General features: G+C 38.9%; 1 protein-coding gene across 2 annotated transcripts in view; it reads right to left on the bottom strand.

The window, feature by feature from the left end:
- The window catches only part of LOC117949414 (PDZ domain-containing RING finger protein 4-like), a 113,341-nt gene extending 101,428 nt beyond the window's left edge, over positions 1-11,913 (bottom strand). The window contains exons 1-2 of one of the 2 annotated variants that reach the window (XM_034879680.1): positions 11,134-11,913; positions 10,878-10,973 (exon numbers count right to left, since the gene is read on the bottom strand). In XM_034879680.1, the coding sequence (XP_034735571.1) occupies positions 10,878-10,973; positions 11,134-11,523 (486 nt within the window). In that variant the 5' untranslated portion in view covers positions 11,524-11,913. The remainder of the gene's footprint in view (positions 1-10,877; positions 10,974-11,133) is intronic. The other variant, XM_034879679.1, reaches the window with a different exon arrangement.
- Positions 11,914-15,237: the final 3,324 nt, after the last annotated feature.

The raw sequence follows: 15,237 nt of genomic DNA, 5'->3' as shown, positions 1-15,237 counted from the left end.
TGGACCCCAGGAAGATTAGCTGTCGTCTCGGCGTCAGCTAATGGGGATCCTTTGAAATAAACAAATAAACAAATAAACAGTAGGGATGGTACTCATCATTCTTCTTCCAATAAACACGGTTATGACCAAAAAGTTCTATTTTGGTCTCATCTGACCACATGACTTTCTCCCATGACTCCTCTGGATCATCCAAATGGTCATTGGCAAACTTAAGACGGGCCTTGACATGTACTGGTTTAAGAAGGGTAACCTTCCGTGCCATGCATAATTTCAAACCATGACGTCTTAGTGTATTACCAACAGTAACCTTGGAAAAGGTGGTCCCAGTTCTTTTCAGGTTATTGAACAGCTCCTCCCGTGTAGTTCTGGGCTGATTTCTCACCTTTTTTAGGATCATTGAGACCCCACGAGGTGAGATCTTGCATGGAGCCCCAGTCCGAGGGAGATTGACAGTCATGTTTAGCTTCTTCCATTTTTTAAGGATTGCCCAAACAGTGGACCTTTTTTCACTAAGCTGCTTGGCAATTTCCCCGTAGCCCTTTCCGGCCTTGTGGAGATGTACAATTTTGTCTCTAGTGTCTTTGGACAACTCTTTGGTCTTGGCCAGGTTAGTAGTTGGATTCTTACTGATTGTATGGGGTGGACAGGTGTCTTTATGCAGCTAACGACCTCAAACAGGTACATCTAATTTAGGATAATAAATGGAGTGGAGGTGGACATTTTGAAGGCAGACTAACAGGTCTTTGAGGGTCAGAATTCTAGCTGATAGACAGGTGATCAAATACTTATTTGCATCATATATTGTGATTTCTGGATTTTTTTTTAATTAGATTAGGTCTCTCACAGTGGACATGCACCTACGATGACAATTTCAAACCCCCTCCATGATTTCTAAGTGGGAGAACTGGCAAAATAGCAGGGTGTTCAAATACTTATTTTGCTCTCTGTATAAGCATTAATTAATTAATTCATTCATTCATTCATTCATTCATTCATTCAGGGACTTGAAAGATTTGTGACTTAAAGTGTACTCGCGCCAAAATACAACCTAGGGTCTTTTTGTAAATGTACCCAAGTCAAACTTTCGTTTAAGAGCATAATTAGGACAGAAGCACCATTTATCAGATTTACCATATTTTCATTTTGGGTCAAGTGGCCTTTTGAATAGTACAATGGCATCAACATCACTATTTTTAAAACACTACAAATACTGAAATCACTGATACTTTGCTTGAAGTATCACCAGGGGCTCTGCACATGAACTTGAGCATTGAGAACATTGTGTACACAAACTCTTGGGTGAGATGGCAGCAACTGGACCAATAGCTAAAGTGAGTTGTTCAAAAACTCTTTTTAATAACTCTGTATACAGAAACAATATGTGTTTGTAGTTTTTAAAATAGTGATTTTGATGCTATCATAGTAGTGTCCCCTAGCACTCCCATTCTAAAGGCCACTTGACCTGGGGTAGATGTAGCCAGTAGTCGAGTAAGTGAAAAACCACTCTGGAGGAGGTGGAGATGTGTTTGGAAAAAGATGGGATTTTATTTATATTCGCAATTAAGGCCCTTAGGCAACAAGAACCATTAACAAAATCCAAATTAAAGAAAAATAAAATACTTAAATAAAAGTAAATGACATGATAGTCATAAAGATCACAACATCAAAAAGACCTACAGGCAAGTCATTTCTGAGGGGTATACAACAGACTTACGTCCTACACCCTCAACTGCTAGACTACATAGGCCTGAAGCCCGCCCCTAAAATTGGACCATACCAACTCTACAATGCAGGGGTGGCTCAGGTGACTAGAAGGATTAAAAATGCTAACTACAGCCAAAATGAATCCTACATACATTTACACACTACACAACTTACATTAACAATGAGGAATGAATAGGTTAACAGGTGTGAATAATCTTTTTGATCATTAACATGAAAGTATGAACTCACTAAATAAACATATCCAGGTCTGTCTTTGACGTCTAAAATAGGTATTTTATAGCTACCATGATGGCAGTCATGTGCAAGACCCAAAACAAAAATACGATAAATCTTAAAAGTGGTGCATACATCCTCATTATACTTTAAAAAAAAAGTTTGACTGTATGTGGGTACATTCACAAAAAGTCCCTAGGTTGCATTTTGGCGAGAATTACACTTTAAGGATTTTCCTTTTAGACTTGAGACTCCAACTGAGACTTGCCATTAGAAGTTTTCAAAAAGTAAACAGTGATATCAGTAATCCCACATGATGATCTATGACACTAAATACTGACAATGTATTCAATGGTGATGAAATGACTGCATAATGCCTAAGATTTCAATGAAAAAAGAACATTTAATATACTTGTTTGAAACTATTACTTTCCTTTCAAAATATTAAAACTATTATGAGCTTTATCTGTAGGACAACAGAAATCACAATGACTATTCATACTTTGCAAGCCCATTTCGCTAATTAAAAGCATCCATTAGACATTCCTTTCAAATTTCTAGCAATAACATGAAGGCAATAATTGGAATAGAATTAAACAGCTCTATCTGGCTGCAAAAATAATACTCTTCCTAAGTAATACTTACTTCCTAAAAAGTCACGATACAACGGGCAAACACCAGTCTCTGGCTATGATAGGAAGGAGCCCCTTTATTCACAGTGAGGAGGAATATTTGAGATTTAATGTTGCTATTCATATTATTATGGAATAATAGGGATGAGTCTTTGACACAGAAATAAGGGAATAGACTCAATATTCATGACGCAGCATATCTGGAAGAGGATGTCTGCGTTTGTACGAGGTAGAATGGAAATATTTAAATTATGTACAAATGGCAATGTTGGTTAGCCGGTCACTTTGGTTCAGACTGAAATATCCCATCAAATATAATCAGACATTGAATTGTGATTTGAGACTTCTGTTTGGAACACACATTCATGTTTCCCTCAGGATGAATTGTAATCTAACTTTTCTCTTAACTTTACATGTAGCTTCATCAGGCCAATGTTTAAATACTTTAGTTTGACTAAATACCAGCTCAACCCCACTTTGGGTTAAGTGCCTATAAGCAAATTATCCCACATTAAACTAAGATGGCAAAGATGAAAGACATTATACCATTCAACATCCGCTTATTAGCATTATCATTGCAACCATTATAGTATTCTAGTCCTGCCATTTAGCTGCAAACTCTTAAAGAGTTGGTTCAGTTATAAATATATTTTTAAATATTCATTTGTCCAGGCATTGCCTTGCTCTAACCTGTTTTTATAAAAACTGCCACAGAGAAAGCTGATTATAGTGAAGTCTGAATTTTCTTTAAAGAAAGAGGACATTAATTCATTGTTGTTTGGACCACAAACAAAATTCCTCCTTTGTACTAGGATGAAGGTAGACATCTCAAAGATGGATAAATCTAGACAAAGAAAACCAAAACTGTCTGCATGACTAGATACCACAAGAGGAAACTGACTGATGACCCACTGCAATTTCTGCCAACATTTGCTTGTTTGTGTGCGCCTGCATTTTGTATGCTACTGTGTGCAGATATAAAACAAAATTTTACAGTTTTCTTGCACTCAACAATGCCCGACACAGGCAAGTGTTGGCCTTCAACATAAAATGAGAGCAAGGATTCAAAAGGGTAGGCTTGTTTTGATCCCTTGTCTTGGCAGCCGCACAGTGCCATGCCAGTGTTTTCTAATACCCTGGATGCACCTGGCATATATTAGACAGGCTTATCCCTCTCCTCAACACCTCCTTAATGTACTGCATCAGACTCCCACTGCATGGTTGTTTCTGACTGACTACATGGCAGCCTCTGCCCAGATGTAATTAAGTTCTAATCCTCATGTCGACAAAAGCAGAGGCAGACTTAATTCAGTGCAGATGAATGTGCAGTAAACACAGATGATACTGCACTTCCAGTTAAAGGCTAAAGGTTAGAGGTTTCTTATCAAACTGCTTAATTAACCATCAAATAATTGATTATTAATAATACTGCCCTTATACTGGCAATGGCGATGTTGTGTTTAACTCGGTAGGAGAGCACTGGCTCTGGCCACGACTTTTCCTCATTTACACACTCATTACAAGCTGCACAGAGAGCCCTGATGATAGAGTAGAGTAGCCACGGCTGTGTATGTGTGTGTGTGTGCGTACACATGCAGCTGGTTGTGTATGCTGACTCAAGGCTTTCACTGTAATCTCCCTGTAACAGCTGTAGGTTAAGCCACATGTTTATCAAGACTAGAGGAAAATCAGTAGGTGCGTGTGCGTTCAAAAGGCATGAGGTCACTGACCAATTAAACTTCCCAGTAATGGCAAAGATGGGAACAGCGGGGGCGCCTGAATTTAGATTGGACCACAGACATTTTTAGTTGTTTAATCATCTTTACAACAAGCCATTTTCTCATTCTCATCACGCTAAAAGACAGAAGACAGCATTTGGTTGCACTAGAGTGCTCATGTACATTGGAGCGTTCCATGACATCAGTTAAAAGTGGGGTAGGAGTAATACATCATCTGTGCCAGTTGTGTAGAATAGCTGTGTGAGATATATATATATATATATATATATATATATATATATATATATATATATATATATATATATATATATATATATATATATATATATATATATATATATATATTTTTTTTAACAATAGTTACAAAATCTGTCTGTACATTAGTATGAATGTATGAATGTCTGCCTATGTGCCTCAGTATGAATAAGCAATTTCATGTACGCTGTGGGATGCCTTAAAATACCACACTAGGAAGTGACCTGGAAAGTTCATCAGTTTCTATTCAGCCTCCCAGTTTACAGCCTCTTTGACAATAGGCTCTTTTCCAGATGTTGGCTGATGAATTCCGAACTCAAGGCTCTCACTTCAGTTCACAGAAAGGTAGCTGAGAGCGATGAGCTACAGTCATTAAGGTGTGAATAAAACCGAGCGTTCTCTTCCCGGATAAGTGAAATGATAAATCACTCCAGTCACCGAAAGCTTCCTGCAGTACACCTGAGAGGGAAGATACAGTAGAGGACTGAGCTGCAATACATGAACATCTGCTCAAACCTTGTTCCTGGGAAAAACAGCAGGGAAACGGTCGGCAGATAGAGAAAAGGTTCATACTGGGACCATATTGTTACAAAGAAGAAGCAAGTGCACAAATAAAGTTTGTCAGACACAAAACACATAGTAGCTTCACAAAAGACAAAATATATTCATTGCTATTTGTCAAATGCTAGGAGTGTGATATTTGTACAGGCTGAAATTATCAATTTGTGTCATCATTTATTAATCTGATTAATAGTTTGGTGTATAAAAATGTAATATATGGCAATCACTTACAGGTCAAGGTCCAAAAGTATTCAGTTACAAAGATACCAAAAATATGACAGTTGAGAAGTTAAAACCTGTGAATGGTTGGCATTTTTAATTGATTAATAGATATTGAATTTTATTTTTTTTTGCTTGACTAATCGTCTGGTCTGGCTACACCGCCATCTACTCTGGGATAGGAGAAAAACTATGCGCTAGCATGTTTATATTTCTTTAAACCAATCAAAACCGTCAAGGCTAACACTAAGCCCTGAGAACAGAGAGAGGGGAGGGACATCTAGCAAGCGAGAGACAGGCCATGTGTCAGGCTTTATCCCAGCTATGTATCCGTTGAGCCAGAATATGGTTAACCAATGAACTGCATTCCCCACATTTTAAAGCAGACAAAACATACTATAAGTATTATGATTATTGTAGAGCTGTACCTCTAAAGGTTGAACTTCATTCTGCGTTTGTTGAATTATTGAATTGTGATGCATTATACAAATATTTTGTTACCCCCCCATTTATATAATTGAGATAAGCGTAAATACAAGAAACAACCAAACTGACCATTATTATAACCTTCATCTAAAAAAAATGTACCGCTGGCAGCTGTATTTGAATGCATTAATATAAGCTAAGTGTATCTAATAAACCAGCAACTTCCCACACACACACACACACACAATATGGTAAAGGTTTGACAAGATCTTGTGAGATTAAAACGTTAATATTTCAATCAGGAGAGACATGTTTGCAGATACGCAAAAAAGGTTTATTGTAAAGCATAATAGAATGTACAAATTCTTTGGAGATTAAATGTAAACTCCATCCTTACACTAATAGTTTGTATATAGGGCTAGAGAACCATCATAACCCCCCCGATGGAATCTAGACACCGGGGTTGGCGACAAAGGAGCCCGGAGACCAGACCAAAGGAGGCTCCAGAACCGTCAGCTGGAGTAGACAATGACTGGAGGTGGAGGTTTGCACCCTTTGACTAAAACAACAGCTGATGGCAAAGGGAGAACAAATTTAGAGCAGGGTTGTGACTCTGTGATTGGCCCTTGAAATGAACGTACAATTCTGATTGGTTTAGCAGGAAGGTTGAAATTCTCCCACAGCTGTTTCGATTTAGGAAGAGAGCATTGATTAAGAATTTACACTGAGCTACATTTTTTGACAAAGTTAAAAGTTGTCTTGCAATATCAGTACACAAGTAAGAATTACATCGTTACTACTGAGAACTAATTTTGGTACCTGAGAGCGCTAAGTAAGAACGCTTACTTAGAAGAGCCTAAAGACACTCTTATTTCAAAAGGCCTTTGAAACAGTCATTGTTTTAATTTTAGTTTATGGTGTGTTATTATTGCTTGGTGATTTTATTATATTCTGGAATCTCTCTCTCTCTCTCTCTCTCTCTCTCTCTCTCTCTCTCTCTCTCTCTCTCTCTCTCTCTCTCTCTCTCTCTCTCTCTCTCTCTCTCTCTCTCTCTCTCTCTCTCTCTCTCTCTCTCTCTCTCTCTCTCTCTCTCTCTCTCTCTCTCTCTCTCTCTCTCTCTCTCTCTCTCTCTCTCTCTCAATGACGTCCCAAACAGAGCAGAAAAGGCACTGAAAACACCTCCAGAGAGTTAAACCACATAAGACATGGCAGCCCCACGTGTCAACAGAAGTTTAAAAAGGACTGTTAGATCGACTCAATTTCCATTTCCAACCAATCCCATTTTCCTGATCTGTCAGCTGTGAGAGACAGGCAGCAAATGGTAAAGCAATGACTTTAAGCCATTTCATCTGAATACAAGCATTCTCTTTCATTTTCAGTACAGTTCTTTGGGGAATTGGAGCACAAAGACACTATGAAGCTGTCTAGACAAGCAGTAAAAAGATGTGTGCAACTGTGCGCCCAACTGATTTGACCATAAGACATCTGTATTTGTTTGAAGCGACATATAAACTTGTTTCAACCACACCAATACCAAACTTTAATCTGGAAAAGATATTCACTTGTTTATCATATGTTGGGGTTCAGTCCGGGCAAGAAAAGCATCAAATAAACTGACAAAAGCAGACGTTTTCTCTTGTCATGAAGCAATCGTTTCATGCAATATTTTGTTATTGAGTGCCTGCTTTTGTCCCTGTCTCTCATGCTAGATTGGATTTTGATGAGACCGATACTCGAGTTGTGTACTATCCAATCATTTCTCACTCTACCCTGACCCTTTCTTGTCTTTTGATCCGAACAAAAAGAAGAATTAGCTGGAGCTAGTGTACTCTCACTCTCAGACAGGTGAAAGGGCTACACCATTTCTGTCAACAGCCCTTCCCTGAAGTGTTGCAGTCACAGTCTGGGTCAACGAAATAGATTTTAACTCTCCTGCGCAGCAGACACAAAAGCGTTGGTAAAGAATGATAAAATGAAAATGTTCATTGTGAATTACATGAAAATGTTTCTTCATTCCAAACTGACTTCAACTTGTGAATTTGGGGGATGTTGGCTGTATAAAAAGGAGGAGGAGGATTGGGACGGTTTTTACCTCAATTGGGGTTTCATTTGTGTATTCATCTGATTTTAAACAAACATTTGGACAAATGGGGAAGATTGTATGTTTTTGCAGCGGTGACTAATCCTGTTAGACCGTTTCAATGCGGAGTCTTGCTTCCATTATCCTTTTTCAACATAGCAAAACAGGCTGACTCACACACAGCCACCGAATGCCTTCACTGTCAGCCCACTGAACCTATCAGCTAGATCTAGATCTCTGAGGTACATGGAAAAATATGCTTTATATCGCATTAAGTCAGTCTATATATTTATCTCCACACACAAGCTCTCAACAAACCGTTTTCTACAGCAGACATCAGGATCATTGACAAAGAACAACTGACATCTGTGGAACTGCTTAGTTTCTAGAGCCACTTCAACAATAGACTCAAAGCTTCTTTGTTCATGTTTAAACAATAATGTCATTGTCCACAAACCACTCGAAAAAAAAGAAAAAGATTAAACCATTATGCAAGGTGTAACTCAATTAGTTAAGCCAACCAGCACATCAATTAACGATGGCTAAACCTGTTCCCTGAACAGCGATTTTCCAATCATAGCTTAGCACCTGTGACCTAGCACGGCAGGCCTGTAAAGCTTAATCCACATAAAGCGGTGTGCATGGGACAGTAATAAGACAGATTCTAAGCATTTAAGAGTTTGGAGGGTGGTAGTTTTTTTTTAGCTTTTCCAAAAACACAACAACTAATTGACAGGAACTGAATAAAAAGTGTGTTTAGCATGCCCAGCTAACTATAAACATAAGTAACAAGTGTAGCTCCAAAATCAAAGAACATTTTTTGTAGGGTTACAGATTGAGTTTTTTTTTTTTTTTTTAACCGGCCCAATTGTGTACATTATAGTATCCCCAATGGTGTGGGAGCTAGTCCTTGACGCTAAGTTAGTACATCAGAGTTTAGAGTAACGTTGGCAGCTCAAACCTGCTCTTTATTTATCAAACCCAGCTAAACTTGAGTTAGTGTTGCGGTTGCCAAATTCATCAACATACCCAAAGCCATTATCTCTTGTAAAAGTGAAGCAAAAACATTATGCGCAAATGTAACCTCTGTATTGCAGGTAGGACTATGCATTTCTATAGCGAGCATCCAAGTCCATTCGTTATATACCCAACCATAATATGAAGGCTAATTAGCCTACTTGCAACATGCTGTAAGAACAATGACACAGCTCTATTTCAATGTGCTCTACATAGTAGGTAGTGAGGCTGTTTGGCTATGTAGCTTCAGCCTCAGTCTTTCCAGATTATATCAGACATTTTCAGTTTCAACCAACTCACAATTTAAAGCTAAACTACCTAGCTAAGGCTAAATCTGCTCACCGTGGTTGTGTTGGGAACCACTGTTTTTAAAATGCATGTGTGCCATGCTACAGTAAAGAGGCTTAGAGGGTCAATTAGGCTTTCTATCCACAAAAAGAGACCTTGAGTGGGACAATCCTTACCTGCTAATGGGATGTTTAGTGGTCATCCAACATGTCCATGCAGACAGAAAGACCATCACTTTTCCAACAAAGTGGATATTCAATAAACTGTAAAACTTTGTTTGATGCACTGCAACCAACCTCTCTCAAGTAGTGGAAAATCCATTTGGAAAGCAAAAGAAGAAAACACAGTGAGAAAACTATTAAACAGGCATTAAAGTGGGGTTTTTAGACAATGACAAGAGAGCTGAAAATAAATGCCCGGTGTGTTACTGCCCAGCACTGGCAGAGGAGAGAGAACAGCTTTCCACATAATTTAAAAGGGAGTCCGTTGCACTCACAGCGTGTCGTAGGCAATTAGAGAGATACTTTATTTGACAGTCACCTCGATTAAACCCATCCACCCTCAGCAGCAGCCCAAACACAACAGTCCCTGACTGGATGGTTAATAACACAAACTTTTAGGCTACCTTGTGAGCTTACTAAAACAAGAACTTTTTGTAGATATAGACATAAATTACTAATTACTATTAATTATAAATTACTCCCTGCATTAGCAAAGATTGATGAGCAGCAAGAAAACATGTCCATATAGTTTAGCCTGTCAATTACAGATGAGAGTATTTAGTTTTCTAGTATTTTCAATTTTCGAGCATGGCTACAGCAAGCATATGCAAAATGTACATATGGGGCTCAAGATATTGACAAAGATGTTCACTCATATACTGTTCTGTCCGTAGAAACTTAATTGCATAATTTTTTAATATAGAGCACAATTTCAATGAAATCTCATCTTATTTTTCTACTAAGAAATTTTTGGGTTACATTTTTCTTTGCAAGGCTTGACTACAGTTAGGATGTTGGGATTCTAAGTGAAATGTGATAAGGTGTTCTAACCGCAAACTTTCAAGAAAGGGTAAGGACACAACTCAGATATCAATATCGGATCAGCTGAAATCCAAAGACAATGATAAAGATACTTCAGATAGTTGGACACAACAAGTTGGAATCCTCCACAGAGATCAGAGGTGTGACAAAGCTCTAACTGGGGCACTGAGGAGATCACACATTGCTGGCAAATACATACACTGTATTGAATACACAAACACATTAAACATGGTATTTGTAATAAAAATTAAAGTTAATTCTACAAATAACACACGCTTGCTATGAGGAAAATAGGCCACAACATAGTAAATGACATGTGATTAGAGAGCATTCCACGTCACTGTAGCATTTAATGTGATCCAAAAGTCAACAACTTACACAAATAATCATCTTTCAGCAGGGTTATGGTTGAGCTGTGGCAGCAGGTGAAACAAAGTAAGAAGAGGCAAAATCCTGGTGCACAAGAGCTCTGCTTTTAAAAACACCCAATGCCTAACATCAACAACATGGGGAAGTGTCTCAGTGGACACCAACGGTGACTGCCGCTGCGCATTTCGGATACACACAAGTTTGGGTTCCAAACCGTTTAAATGTAGCCTATGAGCCATACATGTTTCCAGGACTTCAAGGGGAAGGATACAGATACAGAAGCTGTGCGCAGTAAGTGTGCACTGCTTACCTCAGGTGCGTTGAGCTGCTCCTGTGGCATTCCCTCTGCACATGTTGCTACATCTGATGTCTGGCTCTGCGTGTCAGCAGCTGTTCTCACATCTCTCTAATTCAGACAACAAACACAAAAGTGTGTTAATCAGCCTGTAATTTACAGTGTATTTAACATCCAGTCTTGACTCAAAGTGAAACCATAAATTATACTTTTCCAGGATTATTTCAGTTGTTGCACCACATTCACGCATCAAATCAACCATCCCTCTCACCTTGTAGTACCCAGTGACCTGCTCTGCAATGCTGCTGATGTGCAGCATGTATTGGTGCAGTCTCCGTTGGTACTTGAGAGCCGATAGCCTGGCCTCTTTTTGCAGACTTGACACCTGGGCTACCAGGGACTGCTCCCTCCTGTTCCACCTGAGCCTCGCCATCCGGTTTTCATGCTCCAAAGTTGCGCTTCTTTCTTCCAGCGCATCGGTGACAGTGCGGAGCGAGTCCACACAACAGTGGTCCCCTTTGTTAATATCCTCACGGGACAGCAGGAGCCCGCATCCTTTCTTACAAACACCTTCACCACGATGGCCAGTCTGGAGCTCTGTTTTCGACTGCATCCCGACTGGGTCCTTTTCCGCCGAAGGAGTTGGGCAATCAGCGCGCATAGTTTGCTTGGGCAACTTTTCCTGTGCAGTCAAAGAGTTATGACAAAGTTATTTCACAAGTCTGAATACATGAAAGCGTGAGTGCACTAAAAGTTTGACCGGCCTGCGCAACTTACGCTGAGCTGAGGGGCTGCGCCACTTCTCGCACGACATGAGATGTTGCTCTGAGGAGTGAAATGTGTCTGAGGAGAAAACTTCAGCCTTCTGACTCACTTCTGCTCTATCTGGTCAGGGTCATTGCATTTTTCCTGCTGTCACATAAACTCATGTAATGATTTAGACTTTAATTTAACGTCAGATGTAAAACCATCTTTTCCGGTAGTTGTTTAGTGCAGTTTAATTTAGTTTTGTTTGATTTAATTGTGTGCAGCTGTGATTGGTGCTGTGCACTTGATGTGTGTCATTCATCCTCACCAGCAGAGGTCGCTCATGCTATCACACACTTTCAATTTGGTTTTCTCACAGGGCCCTCAAATTGAGATTGAAACAAGTGAATTTAACAGTCCACACCATGAATGGCATACTCAGTGGGGTTTTATTGTGCCTCATCTTAATCCTATTACATTCATTAAATTTACCTCCGGAACAGATTCTGCAGTGATGGCATGTCAGTAAAACTTTGATGATCCTTCAGTGGTTAAACCCTGGCTGGTAACACAATATCTGCATGGAGACCTTCACTAATAAAGCCTTCCTGCATGAGCCCCGGCCAGTCTTACGCTGACACAGCATGACATATTGCAGGCTTCTCGGAGAGGGCGTCACGTTTCAGGTCTCCCAGTAGCAGCAGTCTGGTTCTAGTCAACTGTGCACTACTTTAAAGTGTGTTTTGTGTTGTCTGAGCTGTCAAAGAACAGGTGTAGATTTACAAAGACGAAACACAAACTGTCCTGGGACTGCCCACCTGTCTGCAAAAACACATGCTCAAAGAGGTCAAAGGAGTGTATTTTTCTTCCTGCCAATTGCTGCAAAATGAAATTGTAGCACTTTAAATAATATTATTTAATAAAACTTTATAATGTGACATTGAATAAAATCTTTTAAAAACCAATGGTCAGCAAATAGCTATATTTCCAGAACTGTATGAGTTTAAAGTCCGAAGGATAGGATCTGGAGGAGCAGTCAGACTGAATCAAGCGGCAGCCTGTGAGTGTGTTTTTGGGGGAAAGTGTTACACCGCCACCTGGGATCAGACCTATCACACAGGCCATATGCTTGGACCGATAAGCCACTGAAAAAAAGTTCTCGATCTTTTGTTCTCTCTTTGAGCTGATTTCAGTGAATAACCATCAAGACCCCTGTTTGAAACGGAGAGATGACCTAAAGCCCAATAAGTATCTAAAATCTGATTCATTTGGTCTGACCTAATCCATGAAGACAAGTGATATCAATCTGCTTTTCATCTGCTGGATACTCGATAGGAGACAAGCTGCTGCCAACAGCTGTTTCTGCCTGAAAAACTAGACATTGACAGCCTGCCTTATCTGTAAGGGAGGACAGATTGAATCGCTATCTGATATAGTTAAAGAATAGCTTTCTCCTAGAGACAGACATGGTTGAAATCCAAACATAAATTGAGCACTTGACTGGAAGATACTCATGAATCATAAATTATGCTCTAGTTTCTCTTACCTGGTTTGTGAGCCCTGAAACACTTCTATGAATATTTCACACATAACCAGTCTAAAGTTATAGGATAAACTACGTAAGTCCCAAGGCAGCAATGATTACAGATAAAAGCGTTTTTTTTCTTCTAACATGGTGCGAAAAGCAGCTGTGACCACCAATTGTCTGACCCCAGTGGAGAGTCTGTCTGAATTTGAAAGCACTCGTCACAACTTTTGACATTGCTTTGTGTGTATGTTTAAAGGGAAACTGCCAAACTGGAAATATTCTCCTGGGGTGTGTGTCATACTGGCTTTATTGAATGGACTTCCAATCTTGCAATACCATCAGAACTTCAGATTCAATTCATAATTCATTCACCAGTGAACTCGGGCTGACTTACTGTGAACTAAAACTTATAACTGGGAATTTTTCATTACATTGTCAATCTTTTTTTAGTGGACTTAATATGATAAAGATCAAGATCGTGTGATGTGATTGAAAGCTCCAAAACTAAATAGAATTGTAAGACAGTTTTTCCATGACTAATATTGCTCCACAAAAGTCTATCATAGCAAAGGCAAACTTTAGTTAAATGTATTGGTATGCTGTTGGTACGTGTATTACTGTTGTGCATTATAGCAATAAAAAGTGACTGTTGTAGTTGGTGCAACATAGTGTTTCTCATTTAAGGTTTGTTTGTGTCATCTCTATTTTGGCCATTAATATCTGCACTCACTTACACTCAAAGTCATATTTGAGCTTGAAACTCCATTACAGTATTGGACTCGGTGGTGGAATGTGACTGAATACATTGACTTAAATACAACTCTCATCTTCTTGTACTTTACTTGAGTATTTCCATTTTATGTTACCTAATGCTTTTTTATTTCAGAGAAAAATATTGTACTTTTTACTCCACTACATTTATCTGACACCTACTAGTTGCTTAATATGTTCATACTGTCTACATCTAGTGTATTCATACCACTTACTGTTTATTACACAAGCTATTTATTCGATACATTTTATATGTACATACTTTGTATATTACTCTGAACTTCACTGCTATTGCACTTCTTTTGTCTTAGTACCTATAGCAACAAAAACGTTTTCTGATCTAATGTATTTGGCAGATAAATCCATCCATCCATCTTAATCCGCTTATCCGGTATCGGATCGCAGATAAATATGTTACATATAATATATAAAACAAGCTTATAAAATATGATGATTTGTAGAACAAACTTCCCAACAACAGCATTTAGGAAAGTAGCACTATTTAAACAAGCTCCGCAAAAAATTGGTACTCCTTTCCCTTACTGCATGCTTCATAAAGGGTAAAAAGTTGTGATGAATAGCTTCATTCATATTTTTTAAGAAGTTTAATAAGGACAATATTTCTGTTGTCTAGTTTCTGTTTCGGGTCATTCTGTGTAAGCACTTGTACTTCTAATTATGATATTAAACCACATGTTGCTGATAATCATGTACTTTAGTAAATAAAATGGTATTTTTTACATTTTTGTATTGCCCCGTCTTCCACCATGGACTGTAAACCTGACTCACAACAGAACTCAGACAAAAGTGCTCTCACCCTCACAGTTTTTAGCTGCATTTACACTCAGGCTTAGAGTAAAGAGTCACATTTTTGAGTCCTCACAGAGAAAGAAAAATACTTGCAAAACAGAGAAAACACCAGAGCACTTTAATAGTTAACTACACTTTTATTGTTCCTTGTCCAGCCAATAAGAAGTTCCAGTTTCATCCCTCACAAGTGCTGTTCAAGTCCAGCGAAGCACTGAACTTCCAGCAAACAGCCAAACATGCTGCCATTGCCACCAGTGATGCTATCAAATCCCCAGCATGTGCGGAACTGCAGGACCAATTTTTGAACTTGAATGAGTGAGATTCCTTTAGTCAGATTAAGATTTTTTTTCTCTAAAAATCATCTCCCCACGACTTCATATGAGATAACTGGCTTAATGAAGCTTAGCAGATAACGCACATATTAGGCTCACTGTAGATCTACATTGTCTCTGGCGTAAAGGGATGCCACTCATATAAATGGAATGTATTTTAATATGAAGCTGAGAGGTTGAGAAGTTG

The sequence above is a fragment of the Etheostoma cragini genome, chromosome 8 (assembly GCF_013103735.1).
Source record: "Etheostoma cragini isolate CJK2018 chromosome 8, CSU_Ecrag_1.0, whole genome shotgun sequence".
Classification (NCBI taxonomy): domain Eukaryota; kingdom Metazoa; phylum Chordata; class Actinopteri; order Perciformes; family Percidae; genus Etheostoma; species Etheostoma cragini.
This window is presented reverse-complemented; position numbering and strand designations above follow the sequence as displayed.